We start from the raw sequence: 18652 nt of genomic DNA on the forward strand, positions 1-18652 counted from the left end.
GAGCCAAGTGACTCTCTTCCTCGAGCAGTTTGCACCAAACTTAAAACAGGGGTAGCAGGTTTAAAAGAGACAGTGAGCAGAAGTGTGCCAGATCTCTCAAGAGTTGACTCAGAGCTAGCATGCCATGCCTCCCACCACATTTTATTGGTCAAGGCAAGTCCTAAGGCTAGCTTGGTTTCAAGAGGTGCAAAAATTGATTCTGCCTCTTTTTTAAAAAAAAAAAAGATTTATTTGTTTGTTTGTTTGTTTGTTTGAAAGGCAGGGTTACAGAGAGGCAGAGGCACAGTCTTCTATTCACTGGTTCACTCCTCAGATGGCTGCAATGGCTGGAATTGCACTAATCCAAAGCCAGGAGCTAAGAGCTTCTTCTGGGTCTCCCACATGAGTGCAGGAGTCCAAGGACTTGGGCCATCTTCTACTGCTTTCCCAGACCATAGCAGAGAGCTGGATCAGAAGTGGAGCAGCTAGGGCTTGACCTGGCACCCATAAGGGATGCCAGCACTGCAGGCGGTGGCTTTACCAGCTATACCACAGCGCCAGCCTCGATTCTGCCTCTTGATGAGGCACACTATAAATGAAACTGCTACTGACAGGAGGAAAATAGAATTTTGTAAAGAGTTTACTATAGAAAACTTTACTCACTAATAAAAGTCTTAAGTCTAATATATAATGAGATTAGTTAGGGCCCAAAGGTTAGATGTCCTAATGCCTATAATTTCCAGATTTTTTTTTTGTAAAATGATGATGGATTATATTATATGGAATGTAACTTAGTTCACATCATAATCATCACATTTCTCCAAGGGGAGTGAAAGCAGGAGAATCAGGTGAGTCATAGGCTTGGTTCCACTCAAAAACCCTTTTCATTTTGAGGGCAAAGAAGCAGCTTGCAGAAAAGTCCTTGTGGTGTGGACTTGAGGGCAGAAAGATAGACACAGAGTCCTGGGAGTGCTTGGAGAGCCAGGGACAGAGGGGGAATCGTGAGAGAAGCTGAGGAACAGAAGCCTCCAAGGCAGATAGACTGTCAAAGAATGTCGACAGCAGATGGACTTTACAAAACGATTTTGAGCTCCAGAATCTTAATCGATGACACCAGTAAAAAGGTAGTGACAAACATCAAGCCAAGTATTCCAACAATGTGAGGGTTTAAAGTATGCCTTGTGTTAAATACTTCTTAGGTCCTGTATTTTCTTTTTACTCTTCAGTCTTCATTGAAAAGATTGATTTTTTCCAGCTTTAAGTTGTACTTGTAACATTGACCTTCTAAAATAGGCTTTTATTTATTTCTTTTTGATCATTTATCAACTTCTTGTAATACTTCCAAAACAAACCTATGTAAGAAGCAAGACTGACGTAGCCATCTCCTCATTTAACTGACACTGATTGAGGAGTTCCTTTAAGCTAGGTCTGTTTTTTTGAGCAGAAGCTACAACAGACATCCATCCGTGCCAACAGCCTGCTCTTGTGGAGCTCACATGCCAGAACAAGGAGGCAGACGTGAAACAAACCAGTGTGGTGAAAGAAGCTGTGGAGAAAAAGTAAAACAGAGATAGGAAGACACAGTGTCTACCGAGGAAGAAAATGAGGGCAGTGGTTGTCTGTATACATGATGTGGTCTGGGAAGGTCTCTCGGAAGACCAACCTTGAAGAAGCTGTGCAAGGATATCATGAGAGTATCTAAAGGAACCATAGCAGGCAAAGGAAACTGTAGCCCAAAGCTTGGGGTATTTGAGGGACAAAGATGTCTGTGACACTAGACAAAAGACAGCTGGGAGGAGTGGTGGGGGTGGGAACATGAGGTTAGGGCACTTGATTGGGGTGAGAGTGGGGCTGACATAATGGTTCACAGTGCCAGAAGCACACTATACTCACCCTGAGAGCTATGGAAAGATGTTTGGGCCCAACCACAGGAACTGTCTTAACTGATCTAGATTTAAGTCTTTGTGTAGTGTGTAGTGTGCAGTGTGTAGTGTGTAGTGAAGACCTGGTGCCTTAGGAAAGCATGAATCAGAGGGTGAATGACAGGGAAACCACTTCAAGATTTGCCACAGAATGGCACCTCTTGGTCACCCTGGTTTCTGCCTCTTCTCCTTTCATGTTCCCCTTGACTCCCAAGATCAGATGCAAACGTGGGATCTTGCTCCATCCTTTTAGAGGAGAGAGTGAAGAAACGGTCCTGAGCAGGACCCCTGGGCACCATCTCCTGTAGGTATCAAGGTATCAAGGATGTGTTTAATAGAGAAGGAGGAGGATTCCTAGGGCCAAGAGCCCCTCTTTCTCCATTCTAAGATCAATTGGAGCCAGAGAATCCTGCCACTTTCAGTCTCCCTCTCAAATTCATTCAACAATTTCTGGGTCTCCATCCCAATTTTTCCCTGAAGTCACAAGTACTTGCACAATAACTGTGAAACCTACTAAGTATGTGTGCCACTTCTGATGAAAACAAACTGCACACATAGACTATATGCAAACCAGTGTCCCAAGCTCAGGTAGCCATGCTCTGATGGCATAGAGAAGGGTATGCTCAGACTTAAGAGAACTCTGCTTCCTAAATTGCACTGTTCTTCCTTTGGACTCACAGTATAGTGTAGTTGTTCAAACAAGGACTCTCAACTGGATAGCTTGCATCATAGTTCTAACATTTCCTAACTGTGTGGTTGAGCCATTGTGTGTTTTTGATAATGGTGCCAAACTGCCATTAGATTTAATGAAAGTAAACATATAAAGTACTTGGCAAAGTATATGGCACATATTCTGTGGCAAGTAAATCCTAGATGTCAAAGCAGCTATTGGTTCCTTCTTGATTTAATACTGTGATTGTGGATCTCTTTAATTTTAAAATATGCACACATGTACATAAATAATTTTAGGAAAATTCTTGTATAATCACTGAAAATATAAATGTGCTGTATATTAACAAGTGAAGCGGATGTTTGATGTAACAGTTAAGATGACAGTTAAGGGGCTGGCACTGTGGTGTAGAGGGTAAAGCCCCCACCTGCAGTGCTGGCATCCCATATGGGCTCTTGTTCAAGTTCCAGCTGCTCCACTTCCTATCCAGCTCTCTGTATAGCCTGTGAAAGCAGTAGAAGATGGCCCAAGTCCTTGGGCTCCTGCTACTGCACCTGCTTGGGAGACCTAGAAGAAGCTCCTGGCTCTTGGCTCTTCCCCATGTGGCCATTTGGGGAGTGAACCAGCAGAAAGAATACATTTATTTTTTTCTCTCTCTCTCTGCCTCTGCCTCTGTAACTCTGCCTTTCAAATAAATAAATACATCCTTTAAAATAATAAAAAGCTGAGAATTAAGACCTCTGCATCCTGGATTGGATTGCCTGGGTTTGATACCCAACTCCAGGTCTTGACTCCACTTTCCTGCTGTAGCGGACCCTGGGAGGCAGCATTGCTGATTCAAGTAATTGGGTCCCTGTCATCCATGTGGGTACATGGATTTGGTTCCTGGCTCCCAGCTTTGTCCTGGCCCAGCCTCACCTTTTGTAGAAATTTGGGGAGTGAACCAGCCCATAGGAGATCTCTCTGTCTCTCCTGCTCTGTTTCCCTCTCGAAAGAAGTGAACCAAATATCAATTGAGAAAGAAAGGGAATTTCAAAGTAGTTCTACAAAAAGCAATCCATTTTATATAATTGTTGTGCAGAGGTAATTACTTGCAAAACCCTTTAATTCCTGGCCTTCACATGAATCAAAAGGACAGTGGCTTCTTTTTGGACAAGCTGAGGCTGGGAATGAAAATAATTAAGAAGTGGACAAGAGGTATTTTCAACATATTTATCTAGAGAGCCATCTGAAGTGCCTGCTTTGGCAACAAAGATGCAAATCTGAAATTTCACTGTAGGCTTCCAAACCACTGTCCTTCCAGAGGTTACCACATTTAGTGGATAAAACTAGGACAGCACAATAAGAGGGGAAGTAACACAGTCTTATCCTCACTGGAAAGGGATTGTTTGGAATTACATTATTTCCCTAGGCTTCTCTACTTCTCATCTTTATTTTATAAGAGTCAGAAAGTTAATAAAAGCAGTGGAATATGAAAATATGATTAAAACTTTATTGAAAATTTAAATGTGATACTAAATGTACTGTTAGTCCTAGAGGAGCTTTAAGGGCAATGTACCTTTATTCAAGGGGAAACCTCTGTTTCAGAACTTGATTTGAATTTAATAGCCTACCTGAGTGATATTTAAATAAAAGTAAAGTGGAAAATGCCTCTTAGGAAAGAATGACCAAGTTTAAGCATTTGTTCTTTAATAATTTAGAGACTTCATTTTAACATTGTCCACAGGATAAAGTATAATTTCTCAGCTCCAGAGGCTAGTGTTGGTCATTTTTTAGCATCTTCTTCTACCCCGTCTCCACAGTGGCCCAACCTCTGTGACTTCTTTTCAGAGTGTGGATATATGCCACTGCTTGTGACACCAACATCCCATATCAGAGTGCTGGTTTGAGTCCTGGCCTCTCCACTTTTGATCCAGCTTCCTGCTAATGCACCTGGAAAGACAGTGGTACTTGGGCCCATGCGACCAATGTGGAAGACCAGGATGGATTTGTTGGCTCCTGGCTTTGACCTGGTACATATTTGGCTATTGCGGGCCTTTGGAGAGTGAATCAGCCAGTGGAAGATCTTTGTCTCTCCCCCTGTCTATCTTTCTCTTGCTATACTTTTCAAATAAATAAATCTTTGTTAAAAAAACTTTTTAAGAAGAACTCATGACATCTTTAAGGTACATCAGTTCTTCTGTGTCTTGTGCTGGTCACTCAGTTTGGTTTCTGTTGGAATTATTTACATCCTTCAAAGGTCAGCCCTATAAGATGATTTTCTCTGATTCCTCAGATCTGGAATCATAGCTTCTTCCTTTTCTCTCTGTCCTTTGTTGATGTATAGTATAGCCTGCTGTTTTAGCTATTTGCCTTCTTTTTGTCATTATAAGAAGCTCTATAGGGGGAGAGTAAAATATTGTTTAGTCATGTTTGTTTACTATATAATACCAAAAATATGCCAGGTATTTGACAAGTATCTGTGAGTGAATGGAACAAATTACCAAACAAACCAACAACAACAACAAAAAGCAAAGGTTTTTAAAACTGGAACATAGCTTCCAAAATAACCCTTGTGTGTCATCCTTTTATCTCATGGCCATTTGCACTGCCTCCTTTGTGTCTTTGGATGTCTTTTTTGACAGTCTAATTTTGACACTCCTTGTTTAAATTCCTTCAGTGCTCCAAATTGTTCTTAGAACAATAATTTGATCTGTGAGATTAAATCCAAACTTTATCCCATGTCCTTCAAGTTCTGATTTCTGCCATCAGTAAAGCTCATGTCACACTTCTCCTCATTGCTACACCCATACTAAATTTCCTTGTGTCCCAGACATGGATTTTCCACATAGAATGCTTTGCTCTTCCCTTGCCTTTCTCTCCATCTTCCACTGGCTAACAACTTAGCCATCAAATTTGAGATAAACTGTTATTTCTTTCTGGAAATCATCTACCTGCACCATCTCCAGCCTCAGGCTAGATTAAGCCATTCTCCTCTATGATTGATTATAAGAGACCATCAGAACATTTGCGGAAAAATAAGATTGAAAGAAAAGGTTGTTTTGGTGCAAGAACATTTTGAAATTCATCAGTAATTTTTTGACATGTCTTTTCCATGAGTTTTTTTTGAAGACCCCTTATAGAATACAATAAGAAATGAAAAAGACTTGCGTCAAGATCTGATTCTTCCTCTTATCTCATAGTAACCTGAGACCAACACAAGCTTTAATGTACATCAGAATCATCCAGCAAGTTCAGTAAATCATAGATGGCTGAGTCCCTTACCCTGAGTATCTAATTCAGTGGGCCTAGGATGGGTCTCAAGAATTTCCTTTGCTACTAGCATATTATTCAGCCATAAAAAAGAATGAACTCCTGTCATTTGCCTCAAAATGGATGTAATTAAACCAGAAAGAAAAATAAATACTGCATGTTCTCTCAGATGCACAAGTTTTGTTTTGTTTCATTTTTCAGAAAGTAGATCTCATCTTAGAATAATGAGCTCTGTAGACTGAGAAAGCTGTAAGGACAGAGAATAGAGGGAGGTTGTGTAACAGAAATAATAACAGTTAAAAGTAATAAAGTCTAGCGTTCTTCAGCAGAAGAGCTCATAGTCTTCAAACATAAAAAGAAAAGATAAGGAAATGGAAATGGTAACTATGCTAATTACCTGGTGATCCATTTATTCTGTATACATGTGTTGAAATATTACTCTGTAACCCATAAAAATGTGTATTACATCTTGAGCAATGACTTTTCAATTCAGTAAATTTATTAAAATGGAATTTAGGGCTTCTTGTAGCTATCTCCTGCTTACAATGTTCCATATTCTTCAGTACCACTCATTAATAATGTATTCTTGGTGTTCATGGTACTATTTTTCACTGATTGGTTCCTAAATCACCTTTGATTATGGTTACTCAGTCTCCACAGCCTTCATTTCTAAGACAGTTATCCAAACAATGTAGAGAACTGTTCTATGAAAAAAAAAATCAACTAGAAGTGACTAATCCTCTGGACTACTCATTTATCTCATTTCATTTTTTCAGTTTATTTTTATTTTCTGTTTATTTAATGATCATAAAGTTAAACCTGCACCAAGAGAAAGAGTATAACATATAGTATTAAGAAAAAAAAAAAAAAACACTGTTTCTCAATGGAAGACACAAGTGCTCTAAAAAAAACATTGAATCTCAAAATGTCCATTTCACTCCAGCACATTACATTTTAGATACTCTATTAGTTACCACAGATCAGGGAAAACACATGATATCTATCTTTTTGGGACTGGCTTATTTCACTAAGTACAATGGCTTCCAGTTGTGCCCATCCTGTTGCAAAAGGCAGGATATCATTTTTTTTTTACAGCTTAGTAGTACTCCATAGTGAATATATATCATAATTTCTTTATCCAGTCTACAGTTGATGGACATCTGGGTTGATTCGATATCTTAGTTACTGTGAATTATGCTGTAATGAACATGGGAGTACAGATAACTCTTCATATGCTAATTTATTTTGGTTTGGGTACATTCCTTGGAGTGAGATGGCAGATCATATGGTAGGTCTATATTCAGAGTTCTGAGGTGTCTCCATAGTGTCTTCCATAGTGGCTGCACCAGTTTACATTCCCACCAATAGTGGATTAGGGTACCTTTTTCCCCACATCATCACTAGCATTTGTTGTTCATTGATTTCTGTATGAGAACCATTCTACCTGGAGTGAAGTGAAACCTTGTTGTGGCTTTGATTTGCATTTCCCCGATGCCTAGGACCCTAGCATTTTTTCACATCAGAATGATCATTCACCCCTGACCAAGTGGAATTTATCCCTGGTATGCAGGGATGGTTCAACATTCACAAATCAATAAATGTGATACATGGCATTAGTAAAATGAAGGACAAAAACCATATGGTTATCTCAACAGATGCAAAGAAAGCATTTGATAAAATACAATATCCTAGGCCGGTGCCACGGCTCAATAGGCTAATCCTCCACCTGCTGCACTGGCATACTAGGTTCTAGTCCCGGTTGGGGCACCGGATTCTGTCCCGGTTGCCCCTCTTCCAGGCTAGCTCTCTGCTGTGGCCCAGGCGTGCAGTGGAGGATGGCCCAAGTGCTTGGGCCCTGCCACCCGCATGGGAGACCAGGGAAGCACCTGGCTCCTGGCTTCGGATCAGCACGGTGCACCGGCTTCAGTGTGCTAGCTGCGGTGGCCATTAGAGGGTGAACCAACGGTAAAGGAAGACCTTTCTCTCTGTCTCTCTCTCTCTCACTGTCTACTCTGCCTGTCAAAAAAAAAAAAAAAAATACAATATCCTTCCATGATGAAAATCTTAAACAAATTGGGTTAAGAAGGAACATTCCTCAACACAATCAAGACAATTTATGACAAACCCATGGCCAGCATCTTATTGAATGAAGAAAAGCTGGAAGCATTACCCCTAAGATCTAGAATTGGGCAAGGATGCCCACTCTCACCACTGATATTTAATATAGTCCTGGAAGTTTTAGCCAGAGCCATTAGGCAAGAAATAGAAATCAAAGGGATACAAATATGAAAAGAAGAAGTCAAACTATCCCTATTTGCAGATGACATGACTCTATCTATAGGGGGTCCAAAAGACTCCACTGAGAGACCATTGGAACTTGTAATAAAGTTTGTGTGAAGTGGCAGTTTCAATTTCACTAAATAAAAGCAGTTGTCCCAATGTATTCCACTGCCTCTGTGCTTTCTTTTAACACTGGATACAATTACAAGTTAGCATATGGAAGGACAGGGCCTTTAGTCCATTTCCCACATCAATTTCTTGGGTTCAGTTCCCAGTTCTAGCCCCTGACTCCAGCTTCCTGGTAATGGGGACCTGGGAATGCAGCAGTGATGTTTCAAGTAGTAGAATTCCTACCAGTCAAGTACATCTGGATCACATCCCCATCCCTGACCTTCAGTGCAGTCCAGCCATTATGTATGTTTGGGAGTGGGCTATAAGATGGGAGCCTGTGCACTCGTGCTCTCTCTCTCTGCTTCTCACGTAAAAAAAAAGTTAAAATAAATTAGCATATGAAGAATTTAATTTTGTTCTTTGCAAATTCTTTTTTTAAAAGATTTATTTATTTATTTGAAAGGCAGAGTTGACAGAGAGAGTGAAAGAGAGAGATATCCTGGTTGACTCCCCATGACTGCAATGGCCAGAGCTGGGAAGATCCAAAGCTAGGAGCCAGGAGTTCCTTCTGAGTCTCCCACGTGGGTGCAAGGGCCTAAATACTTGGCCAACCTCAGCTGCTTTCACAGACACACAAGCAGAGAGCTGGATTGGAAGTGGAGCAGCCAGGACTTGAACCAGTGCCCATCAAGGATACAAGCCTCCCAGGCTGCTGCTTTACTTGCTGTGCTACAGTGGAGACCCCTCTTTGCAAATTCTTGAAGCCTCCTCTCTTGAGAAATCTTTCCTGCTTGTATAAATGTCAGTTTATACCTCCATCCTTCTCTTTGACTTCAGAATCCCATATTTTATGTTAGCTCACTAATTTAGCAAATTCTTTTCACTGTCTTACATGTGGCAAGCATTATCCTCATGGTGGAGGTGTCACACTAAGACAATGTCCCTGCCATAAAGAACCTAGAGCATGGCATTGCCAGCTTTTATCACAATTGTTTACTTCCCTGTCTCCCATGCTGAATTTGAGCCTCCTGGTAGTCAGTGCACTATCTAATTGAACTTTGGATATCCAGTTCACTGTCTAGTATAAGGTAGATACTTGTGCATCTGGATAATTACTAGTGTCAGAAAGAGAACTTTCTTATTATCTTTGAGTGAGAAATGGTACTGAGGACCACTGAAGCAGTTTGGTACTATGTATGTGTTCTTTGACTTGCAAAGTATTGTTTGCTTGAATTCAATTAGGACCAACCAACAAAATGTGAAAGATTTTATATACCAGTCCAGATTTATGTCTTCTCTTGCAAAAGCCCATATTCCCGTGTTGCACTGATGAGCTGAAGCCACTCACAGTCCACCTGCTGCTTTAGTTGGGGCATGCCCTCTCCATTTGACAACAACTTCCACTATGTCTTTTGTATTGTGTGTGTGTGTGTTGTGTGTGTGTGTGTGGTGGGTGGGGATGTGTTTGCATGGATGTGTGGTGAGAGAAGAATGATATTCTTCAAAATCTACATGAAACCATTCAGAGTTTGTTGTTACAAGCTTCTGGCAATCTAACTCCAACATGAAATTACTTACTCTCTTGTGTTTTTCCTTAATAATGTGGAATACTAGCAATCATTTTCTTTCATTACAAAAACATAGCATATTGCATCATCAGTCTAAATTCTGTCTGAGTTGTTTTTCTGGATTTCACGTTAGATTTCCCGCATTTCCAAAATTGATTAGATAGTCATCAGCTTCGTTCTACTGTGAGGTTTATTCCAGTCCAAAGTTAAAACATATCTAAAGCTGTCTGGCTTGGTTTTGTTATATGGAATTAGAACTACTAAAAACACAAAGTTGAATGAAATTAAATTAAAATTATAGTTTACAAAACTAAATGTATTCCTGCTTTGTTTCAGCTATCCTTAAAAAGAAGAGGAAGCAAAGATTTACCAAAATCTGAAAAAAGGACTCAGCAGACTCCCCCAGAGGTATGTGGAAATAAAATTACAGTAAGTACATTGAGCACCTCTAAGTGTATGTACAGTTACATTTATAAATAGGTGTAATGGCTAGCTAGACTTCTGCAAAAGTTAAATTATGCATATCAATATGCATTGAGACAAGTGGTATAAAATATTCAGTATATTTGATTATAAAACCAGCACTAATAACCCTATTATAATTGGCTTTTATATTGTCAAAGCTGCAGAATGAGATTAGTACTTTATTCAATGCTGTACTAGAGATCTGTACCTCTGTTGCTAATCTAGTTCCTTCCTAATAGGTCAATAGAATGATTGTTCCTATAGCATCCATGGGGGAATAAAAAAGGGATGTTTTAGGAAGGGATGGTAGAAGGGAGGAGAGGCTTATGATGTCTTAAGAGAGCCCTATAATGAAGTAATTCTCTGAATCAGTGACTGGAGAAGCACAATGAAACGAAGAAATAAAAATAAAACTCAATATTCAATATTGGCTTGTTAAGAATACTAGAAACACAGCCATAGAAGGGTCAGAAATTTGGTGCTGGCTATTGTGGGCATTTGCCAAATGAACCAGCAGATGGAAGATCTCTCTTTTTTCCTCTGTGTCTGTCTTTCAAACTAAAAAAATAAATACACCTTTTAAATAAGAGAAAGAAACTACCATAATAAAGATTAACTCTGCTTCCAAGGTGAAGGCGTTGATGAAAACATGAAGGGAATTTTTTTTAACTTTTATTTAATGAATATAAATTTCCAAAGTACAGCTTATGGATTACAATGGCTCCCCCCCATACTAGTTAGAATTTTAAAACAGAAGAAGAAAGATTTGGGAAAAAAAGAGGTACTATGACTCCAGAAACATTTGGCTTAATACTCGTTTTAAATATCTAAGTTGGAATCTGTGGCAGTGTAGTATAAATTTTAAAAAACCATTACAAGGTATTTTGTCATTAAATAACATTAACTAGAGTAATAGTTACATATTCAAAGTTCAAAAAAGTTAATTGCAATCACATTCTAAACCACACATTGAATGTGTATTATTTCCCCCCTTCCTTTCTCTCCTTGCTCTTTTCTTGGTTAATTTTTCTCCTGGTTCTTGCACAACAGTTATAGGGGCTCCACATTTCTGGAATTCCAGTGAATTTCTTTTTTTTTTCTTTTTATTTATTTTTTTTTTTTACAGGCAGAGTGGATAGTGAGAGAGAGAGACAGAGAGAAAGGTCTTCCTTTGCTGTTGGTTCACCCTCCAATGGCCGCTGCGGCCAGCGCACTGCGCTGATCCGATGGCAGGAGCCAGGTGCTTCTCCCGGTCTCCCATGCGGGTGCAGGGCCCAAGCACTTGGGCCATCCTCCACTGCACACCCGGGCCACAGCAGAGAGCTGGCTTGGAAGAGGGGCAACCGGGACAGAATCCAGCGCCCCGACTGGGACTAGAACCCGGTGTGCCAGCGCAACAAGGCGGAGGATTAGCCTAGTGAGCCGCGGCGCCGGCTCCAGTGAATTTCATATGTAGGTGATGACATCTTTTTCACGCTTTTCTTCTCATTCCCTTAAAAAGCCTAAATATTCTCTGCCACCACTACTTCTCCACTTGATCTTTTCCATAACTTTAGCTACCTCATTCTGCTGTGGGTCACTTCATGTGCTGTCAGGAAAATTCACCCTACTTTGAGGAGTACATGGTGTGTGCTCCTGTTTTGAAATCTTACATCAGCTTTACTTAGTCATTTATTTTTATGAAATATATATTTGTCGTCCTCTTAAACTTCTTATTTTAAAGTTTGTATATTCTTCCCATTAATAATCCCTAAACCAGGAATTGTTAACTGACTGTTTCTGATGCTGAACTGCTACCCCCATATCATGTGGGCATCTTTCTGTCAAAGACATTCACAGCTCTCATCAGTTTCTTTGTGGGAACCTGGGACTTGACAAAAGTCAGGATGCCTTACAATTCACCAGTTTTTCTTTCACTGGCATAAAGTTCCAGGGAAATTTATAAGTACAGTGTTGTGGCATTGAAATCTTTCTGTCATTTTCAACATATTCATTTTCAGACACTTTTATTGCCAACTTGCTATTCATTTTGATTGACAGAGTGGCAATTTTATAGAATGCAACTTACTATTATTCAAATAGCTTTGTATTTCATTTTGTTAATTTGTGTCAGCTTCTTTGCCCCATTTCTCTACATGTTCCTCCAGCAGCAGAGTGACTTTGCTTGCTGAGAAATGGCATTGCACAACAATTAAAAACAGTAAAGTTAGGGTCAGATTACTTAGGTTGAAATCTCTAGAATATACCAGCTGTATTAACCTAAGACAAGTCACTTGTTCTTTCTGTGTCTGTTTTCTTCTATATAAAATAGAGACTGTAATAGAGAATTGTGTTGCATATTTATTAAATGAGTTAATGTATGTAATTAGAATCTAATTTAGTATCCCATAATGCCTCTTCAAGCCAAAGCCTGGCTCAGCTCACTTCTTCCTGACTTTCCATCAGTTTTATAATCCTCATACGTCATGTGTATCTTCTTTTGAGCAAGTCCCAAACATACACAAAACTACTAAACAAGTTGCTTCACCTCCCAGAGTAATTTATTCATTCTTTCCTATTCATCATGGAAAACAGGAACAAACATTTACTCTTTGGTTACAATGTACCAGGAACTTTCTATAAATCTTACTTTTTTGACAATTACGTATCAACCCACAGATGTTAGATTACAAAAGGAGGACAAAAGCATACAGCATATATGTTTCTTTTTTAAAAAGATTCAGTTATTTGAGAGAGAGAGAGAATCTTCTATTTGTTGGTTCATTCCACAAATGCCCACAACAGCTAGGGCTGGGCCAGGCTGAAGCCAGGAACCAGGAGTTCCATCCAAATGTCCCATGTGGTGGCAGGAACTCAGGTACTTTAGCCATCACCCACTGCTTCTGAGGCACATTAGCAGGGAGCTTGATAGGAAATCAACTAGCCAGGACTTGAACTAATACTCTGATAAGAGGTCCAAATGTTCCAAACACCACATCACCTTGCCCCTTCATGTAGGGTTCTTGAACTCCTGGCATTGTGAAAACTAGCAAACTTTGTACCTTAAAAGGATTCCTTTTTCAATAAGTACAATTATCACCATGTCCATCTTCCTCTTGCTAAATCTCCTTCCCTCATGGTGACTTTATTGCATGCAGTAAATGTCCAAGTCTGAAAGCAATGTTTATGCTTTCATTCCTTTGGGCAGGAGTGCTTATATACATATAAATCAGTTATTTTTCTGTCTTCTGTGTGCTTAATATAGCCCAGTGAAGTGTTATTCTGTTCCAATCTGTGGTTTGTATCATAGCCACTACAGTTTTGCTTAGATTCAAACTTCAGCATATGCTGACATTTTTTTGTACTAGCAAATAAAAGCTTTCTCTTGCAATAAACAACTTCTATCAAGCATAAAGCCCTACGCTTTCCCAAACTTTGACCTTTTATTTTCTTCTTCTCCTTTCCTCTCCTCTCCTCTCCTCTCCACTCCTCTCCTCTCCTCTCCTCTCTTCTCCTCTCCTCTCCTCTCCTCTCCTCTCTTCTCCTCTTCTCTTCTCTTTTCCTCCTTGGCTGCCTGTGTAACCATTGCAGTAGCTTCAACCATCACCTATGTGCATTGCTTTCTCCTGGACTCACCTTTAGACCTCAATTCTCCCCAATTCCCAAACTGTAATATTTCTGATCTTGGACTTGAGGTTCCACATACCTGATGTGAGATTTTTCCTCTCAGTAGCTCCCCCTGTGACACCTGAAAGAACTCTTATTGGCAGTATAATCCAGAAGACTCTTAAATTCAAAACTTCAGAGTTATCATTAATGCCTCTGCAGATGTGATCTTAAACCTTGTACTGTGTCCTTGGTTCTAATGGAATATGCATTCGTGTGAGGGCCCCACACAAAGTCTGAGGGCAACTTCCTTCCTCCCTTGTGTAGTAGAGTCCCACATCCAAGCTTTCAGTACATTCCTTCACTTCTCCTTGGAAGTTGCTGAGGTTCTCTTGTCTCTTCTCACTGTGCCTCCATCCTTTCTCCTAAATAACTTCTACAGGAACATGTGTAAGCCAGATCATCTGATTTCCTTCATCTTCCCCTTTTGCCCTGTTCTTTTGAGCTTTTTCTCCAGAGACTACATGTGCAATGGAAAGAAGAAATAGAAATTGTGCTTTGTGCTTTAGCAAATTAGGATATCTTTCTGAAATGTGATTGCTTTATCTGTAAAAGGGCTGGAGTGAGGACTTGGTGGTAACAGGAATGTGATGTTCTTCACATTCCTATTAGGAGATCTGTGCCATTTCATCATTTCTTCAAACTCAAGCACTCTGGGCCATATTGGCTGAGCATCTCTGGAAAAGCTCATTCTTCTCACCCTCCCCACCAGGGATTGCTCCTACTTTACCAGAGTGCCTCTCAAACACAGGTGACTCTCAGTGTTGGGTAAGAAGGTATTTTCATTTCCATTTGTAACCTGAAGAAATCAGTGTCTACAGAAGTTTCATGACTAGCCCAAAGTACATACTTAAAAGAGAATTTTGGGAGCTTGACCTTGGCAAAAATGTTCAGGCATAGTAGTGCTTCTATTACAGCTCTCAGTGAAAGAATGGATTTCCATTTCTGCTTTAGTTTAGTTCAGTTTAGTTTGGTTAGCACTTGAAGGTTGTCATAGACTATGTGAAAAGAACTTCCACAAAGTCTACTCCATTATCTTTTCACCATGCAAACCAGCTCTATCCATATCAGACTGATGGGAATACATTTTACAATAAATGCATCTCAGTGGAATACCAATTAATTTGTCATTGAATGGGCCATTCCAGCGTCAAACTTTCCTCACTTACCGGCTTTTTAAACAAATATCCTTTCAATGAAGGTGGAAGACAGATTATTTTATAGAAGGCACAGTGATCATGAGTGTTAGTTTCAGACAAAACAATTCAAATTTCACTTTTACTTTGCTATTTATTAACTGGGTAACCTTGAACAAGTCACTAAACATCTTTAAACCAAGAATTTCAATATCTACTGGTAAGTTTACTCTGAACATTAAGTTAGGACACATGTGTAAAAACCTTTATAGGGGATGGAATTGTGCTCAGTTAAGTTAAGCCACTGCCATTCCATATTGGAGTGTTAGTTCAAGTTCTGGCTGCTCTGCTTCCAATTCAGCTTCCTGCTAATGTACCAGGAAAACCAACAGAAGATAACCCATGTGCTTGGACCCCTGCTCTCCATGTGTGAAACCAGGGTGAAGTCCCTGGCTCCTGGCTTTGGCCTAGACCACCTCTGGCCATTGTAGCCATTTGGGGAGTGAACCAGCAGATGGAAGATTCTCTCTTTTGCTCTCTCTCTCTCTCTCTCTCTCTCCCTCTCACTGACTTTCAAATAAAGTGAAAATAAATAAATCAAAATCCTTAAAAATGAAAGATGCTTATTTTTGGTGAAAAAAAGTTTTGAACTCAATGTCTACAAAGCATCTTCAGCAAGTTCACAGAAAATGCCCACAAGGAAAAACACAAACTTTTTTCAGTACCCTCGCAGAACAGTTTCTGAATAGTGATGACTACAGCTTTTCTCTTTCGGTATCTCATTCCCTTTTTTGCTTCCCAGATGTAATACTGTCCTATTCTTTAATTTGCCAAATAATTTCAGTGATTTGGAGAAAAAGATACTGCAGCTAAGTCTCTCCATGTCATTAAATCTTAATTACAAGAAACAGAAATTTTTGCAGGTGTCCTTTTTTGATTGTTGTTTTGTTTTGTTTTTGATTTACATAAAAATGATCCTTTTCCCTCTTTTCCCCCCAATGAGGAGGACAATGAAGATCTGAAATGCCAGCTGCAGTTCGTTAAGGAAGAAGCTGCTTTGATGAGGAAGAAAATGGCCAAGATTGACAAAGAAAAGGACAGATTCGAACACGAGCTTCAGAAGTACAGATCCTTTTATGGGGATCTGGACAGTCCTCTGCCCAAAGGAGAAGCCGGGGGTCCTCCCAGCACCCGGGAGGCCGAGCTCAAGCTGCGGCTGAGGCTGGTGGAGGAAGAAGCCAACATCCTGGGCCGGAAAATTGTGGAACTGGAAGTGGAGAACAGGGGGCTAAAGGCGGAGCTGGACGACCTGAGAGGCGATGACTTCAATGGCTCAGCCAATCCGCTCATGAGAGAGCAGAGCGAGTCCTTGTCGGAGCTGCGGCAGCACCTGCAGCTGGTGGAAGACGAGACGGAGCTGCTGCGCAGGAACGTGGCCGACTTGGAGGAGCAGAACAAGCGCATCACCGCGGAGCTCAACAAGTACAAGTACAAGTCCGGCGGCCACGAGAGCGCACGGCACCACGACAGCGCCAAGACCGAGGCTCTGCAGGAGGAACTGAAGGCGGCGCGCCTGCAGATAAACGAGCTCAGCGGCAAGGTCATGCAGCTGCAGTACGAGAACCGCGTGCTCATGTCCAACATGCAGCGCTACGACCTGGCCTCGCACCTGGGCATCCGCGGCAGCCCCCGCGACAGCGACGCCGAGAGCGACGCGGGCAAAAAGGAGAGCGACGACGACTCGCGCCCGCCGCACCGCAAGCGCGAAGGGCCGATCGGCGGCGAGAGCGACTCGGAGGAGGTGCGCAACATCCGCTGCCTCACGCCCACCCGCTCCTTCTACCCCGCGCCCGGGCCCTGGCCCAAGAGCTTCTCCGACCGGCAGCAGATGAAGGACATCCGCTCGGAGGCCGAGCGCCTGGGCAAGACCATCGACCGGCTCATCGCCGACACGAGCACCATCATCACCGAGGCGCGCATCTACGTGGCCAACGGGGACCTGTTCGGACTGATGGACGAGGAGGACGACGGCAGCCGCATCCGCGAGCACGAGCTGCTCTACCGCATCAACGCGCAGATGAAGGCCTTCCGCAAGGAGCTGCAGACCTTCATCGACCGCCTCGAGGTGCCCAAGTCTGCGGACGACCGCGGCTCCGAGGAGCCCATATCCGTGAGTCAGGTACAGTTCTGCCTTTTGCGAGCCACGGCGCTGGCGAGGCTGGCACGCGGAGCTGCAGACCCTCGTGGGGCATCTCCGCGCTCCAACTTCCACGCCCCGCTTTAGGGAAGTCCCCGCCCCAGGGAGCACCTGTTCCTTCATCCTGCCCTTCCGGCCTGAGGTTTGGGGAACTCACTCTCTCAGTCAAATACCTCTTTACCTGCCTGTTTTCTTTTAAAAGGGAAATTTATCAAAGCCATTTCAGATTTTGTATAAAGATGAAGTGATTTATAAGATACGTTAGTATTTTAGAAGGCCAACATTTTCATACCATTCTGTGAAAAGATCGAGATGCAAGAAGGCCTGAATTGGAATCGCTAAGTGTTGATCTGAGATTTTAAAGCTAAGATCCAAATTGAGTTTAAGGTGTGTGTGTGTGTGTGTGTGTGTGTGTGTGTGTAAGTACGAAATAGGATAGATGGATGTTGACTGGTCAATGTAAAAATCAGTGGTGAAGAGACATGACCCTGAGTCTCCTGTCCTACCGAAAGGAACGCATGGAGACCACTCCTTTCCCGTAGGCGGAAGTGGCATGATCGTATTTTTTAGAGAAAATCATCATCAGTTAGGTGGTGGAGAACCTGAGGATTGGGGAAGTAGTGTTACAATTTAAAGCAATACTAATCTGGAGGGGAAAGTAACAACTATTCCAGCACAGGCAAAGCCAGCCTTTTCCTCCTCGGTGATTTGTAGAGGCACAACCGATGAATGGGACTCAACTGCATTGGTCAGGTATGTGGCCACTTGAGGACCAATGCATTCTGTCAGAGTAAGCCACATCAGAGGTCACTTAGGAAACAACACAGGCAGTGCTATCCCCTCTGGCAAGCCTGCTGCCCTGTATCCTTTAGAGAACGCGCAGAAGTATGATAGCATGCATGGCTTTTAAGACACGCAAGACGTTTCTGTACAGATATCAACTTGTGCACAGAAGCATGGCCCTGAACTAACTGCCTGTTAATCATGACTAGAAAAACCACAACCCTCTTGCTTCTTTAGCGTGCATGTTGCTCTGCTTTGCTATAAAAAAAAAGTTTTTGTGATCAAAGTTGTTGTACTTTGAAATGTTAAGGTTTATTTTTTTCTATTTATTTATTTATTTATATTTATTTATTTATTTATTTCTATTTATTTATTTATTTATTCTATTTATTTATTTATTTATTTATATAAAATAATTGGTTTTTAGTTTCCTTGTTGCAGATTTTGAATACTGTTTTGAGCTTGTGGTTTTTCAATTATACCCTCATGGAAAAAAAATAGAAATCAGAGTGAAAGAAAGCACTGTATATAATTATAGGCTTTCATATTTTGTAAGTATAGGCATAATGGGGGTGTGTTTACTTTAAATTGAATAAATACTTATTTGACATGAATTTAAGTTTTAAAATTTATTATTAATTAAC

General features: G+C 41.1%; 1 protein-coding gene across 4 annotated transcripts in view; it reads left to right on the forward strand.

The window, feature by feature from the left end:
* Positions 1 to 18652, forward strand: part of MTCL3 (MTCL family member 3) — a 46902-nt gene that overhangs the window by 27955 nt on the left and 295 nt on the right. For 3 of the 4 annotated variants that reach the window (XM_051854337.2, XM_051854336.2, XM_051854339.2), the window contains 2 exons: positions 10119 to 10190; positions 16032 to 17207. In XM_051854337.2, coding sequence (XP_051710297.2) covers positions 10119 to 10190; positions 16032 to 17207 — 1248 coding nt within the window. The remainder of the gene's footprint in view (positions 1 to 10118; positions 10191 to 16031; positions 17208 to 18652) is intronic. The other variant, XM_070073621.1, reaches the window with a different exon arrangement.

The sequence above is a fragment of the Oryctolagus cuniculus genome, chromosome 5 (genome assembly GCF_964237555.1).
Source record: "Oryctolagus cuniculus chromosome 5, mOryCun1.1, whole genome shotgun sequence".
Classification (NCBI taxonomy): Eukaryota; Metazoa; Chordata; class Mammalia; order Lagomorpha; family Leporidae; genus Oryctolagus; species Oryctolagus cuniculus.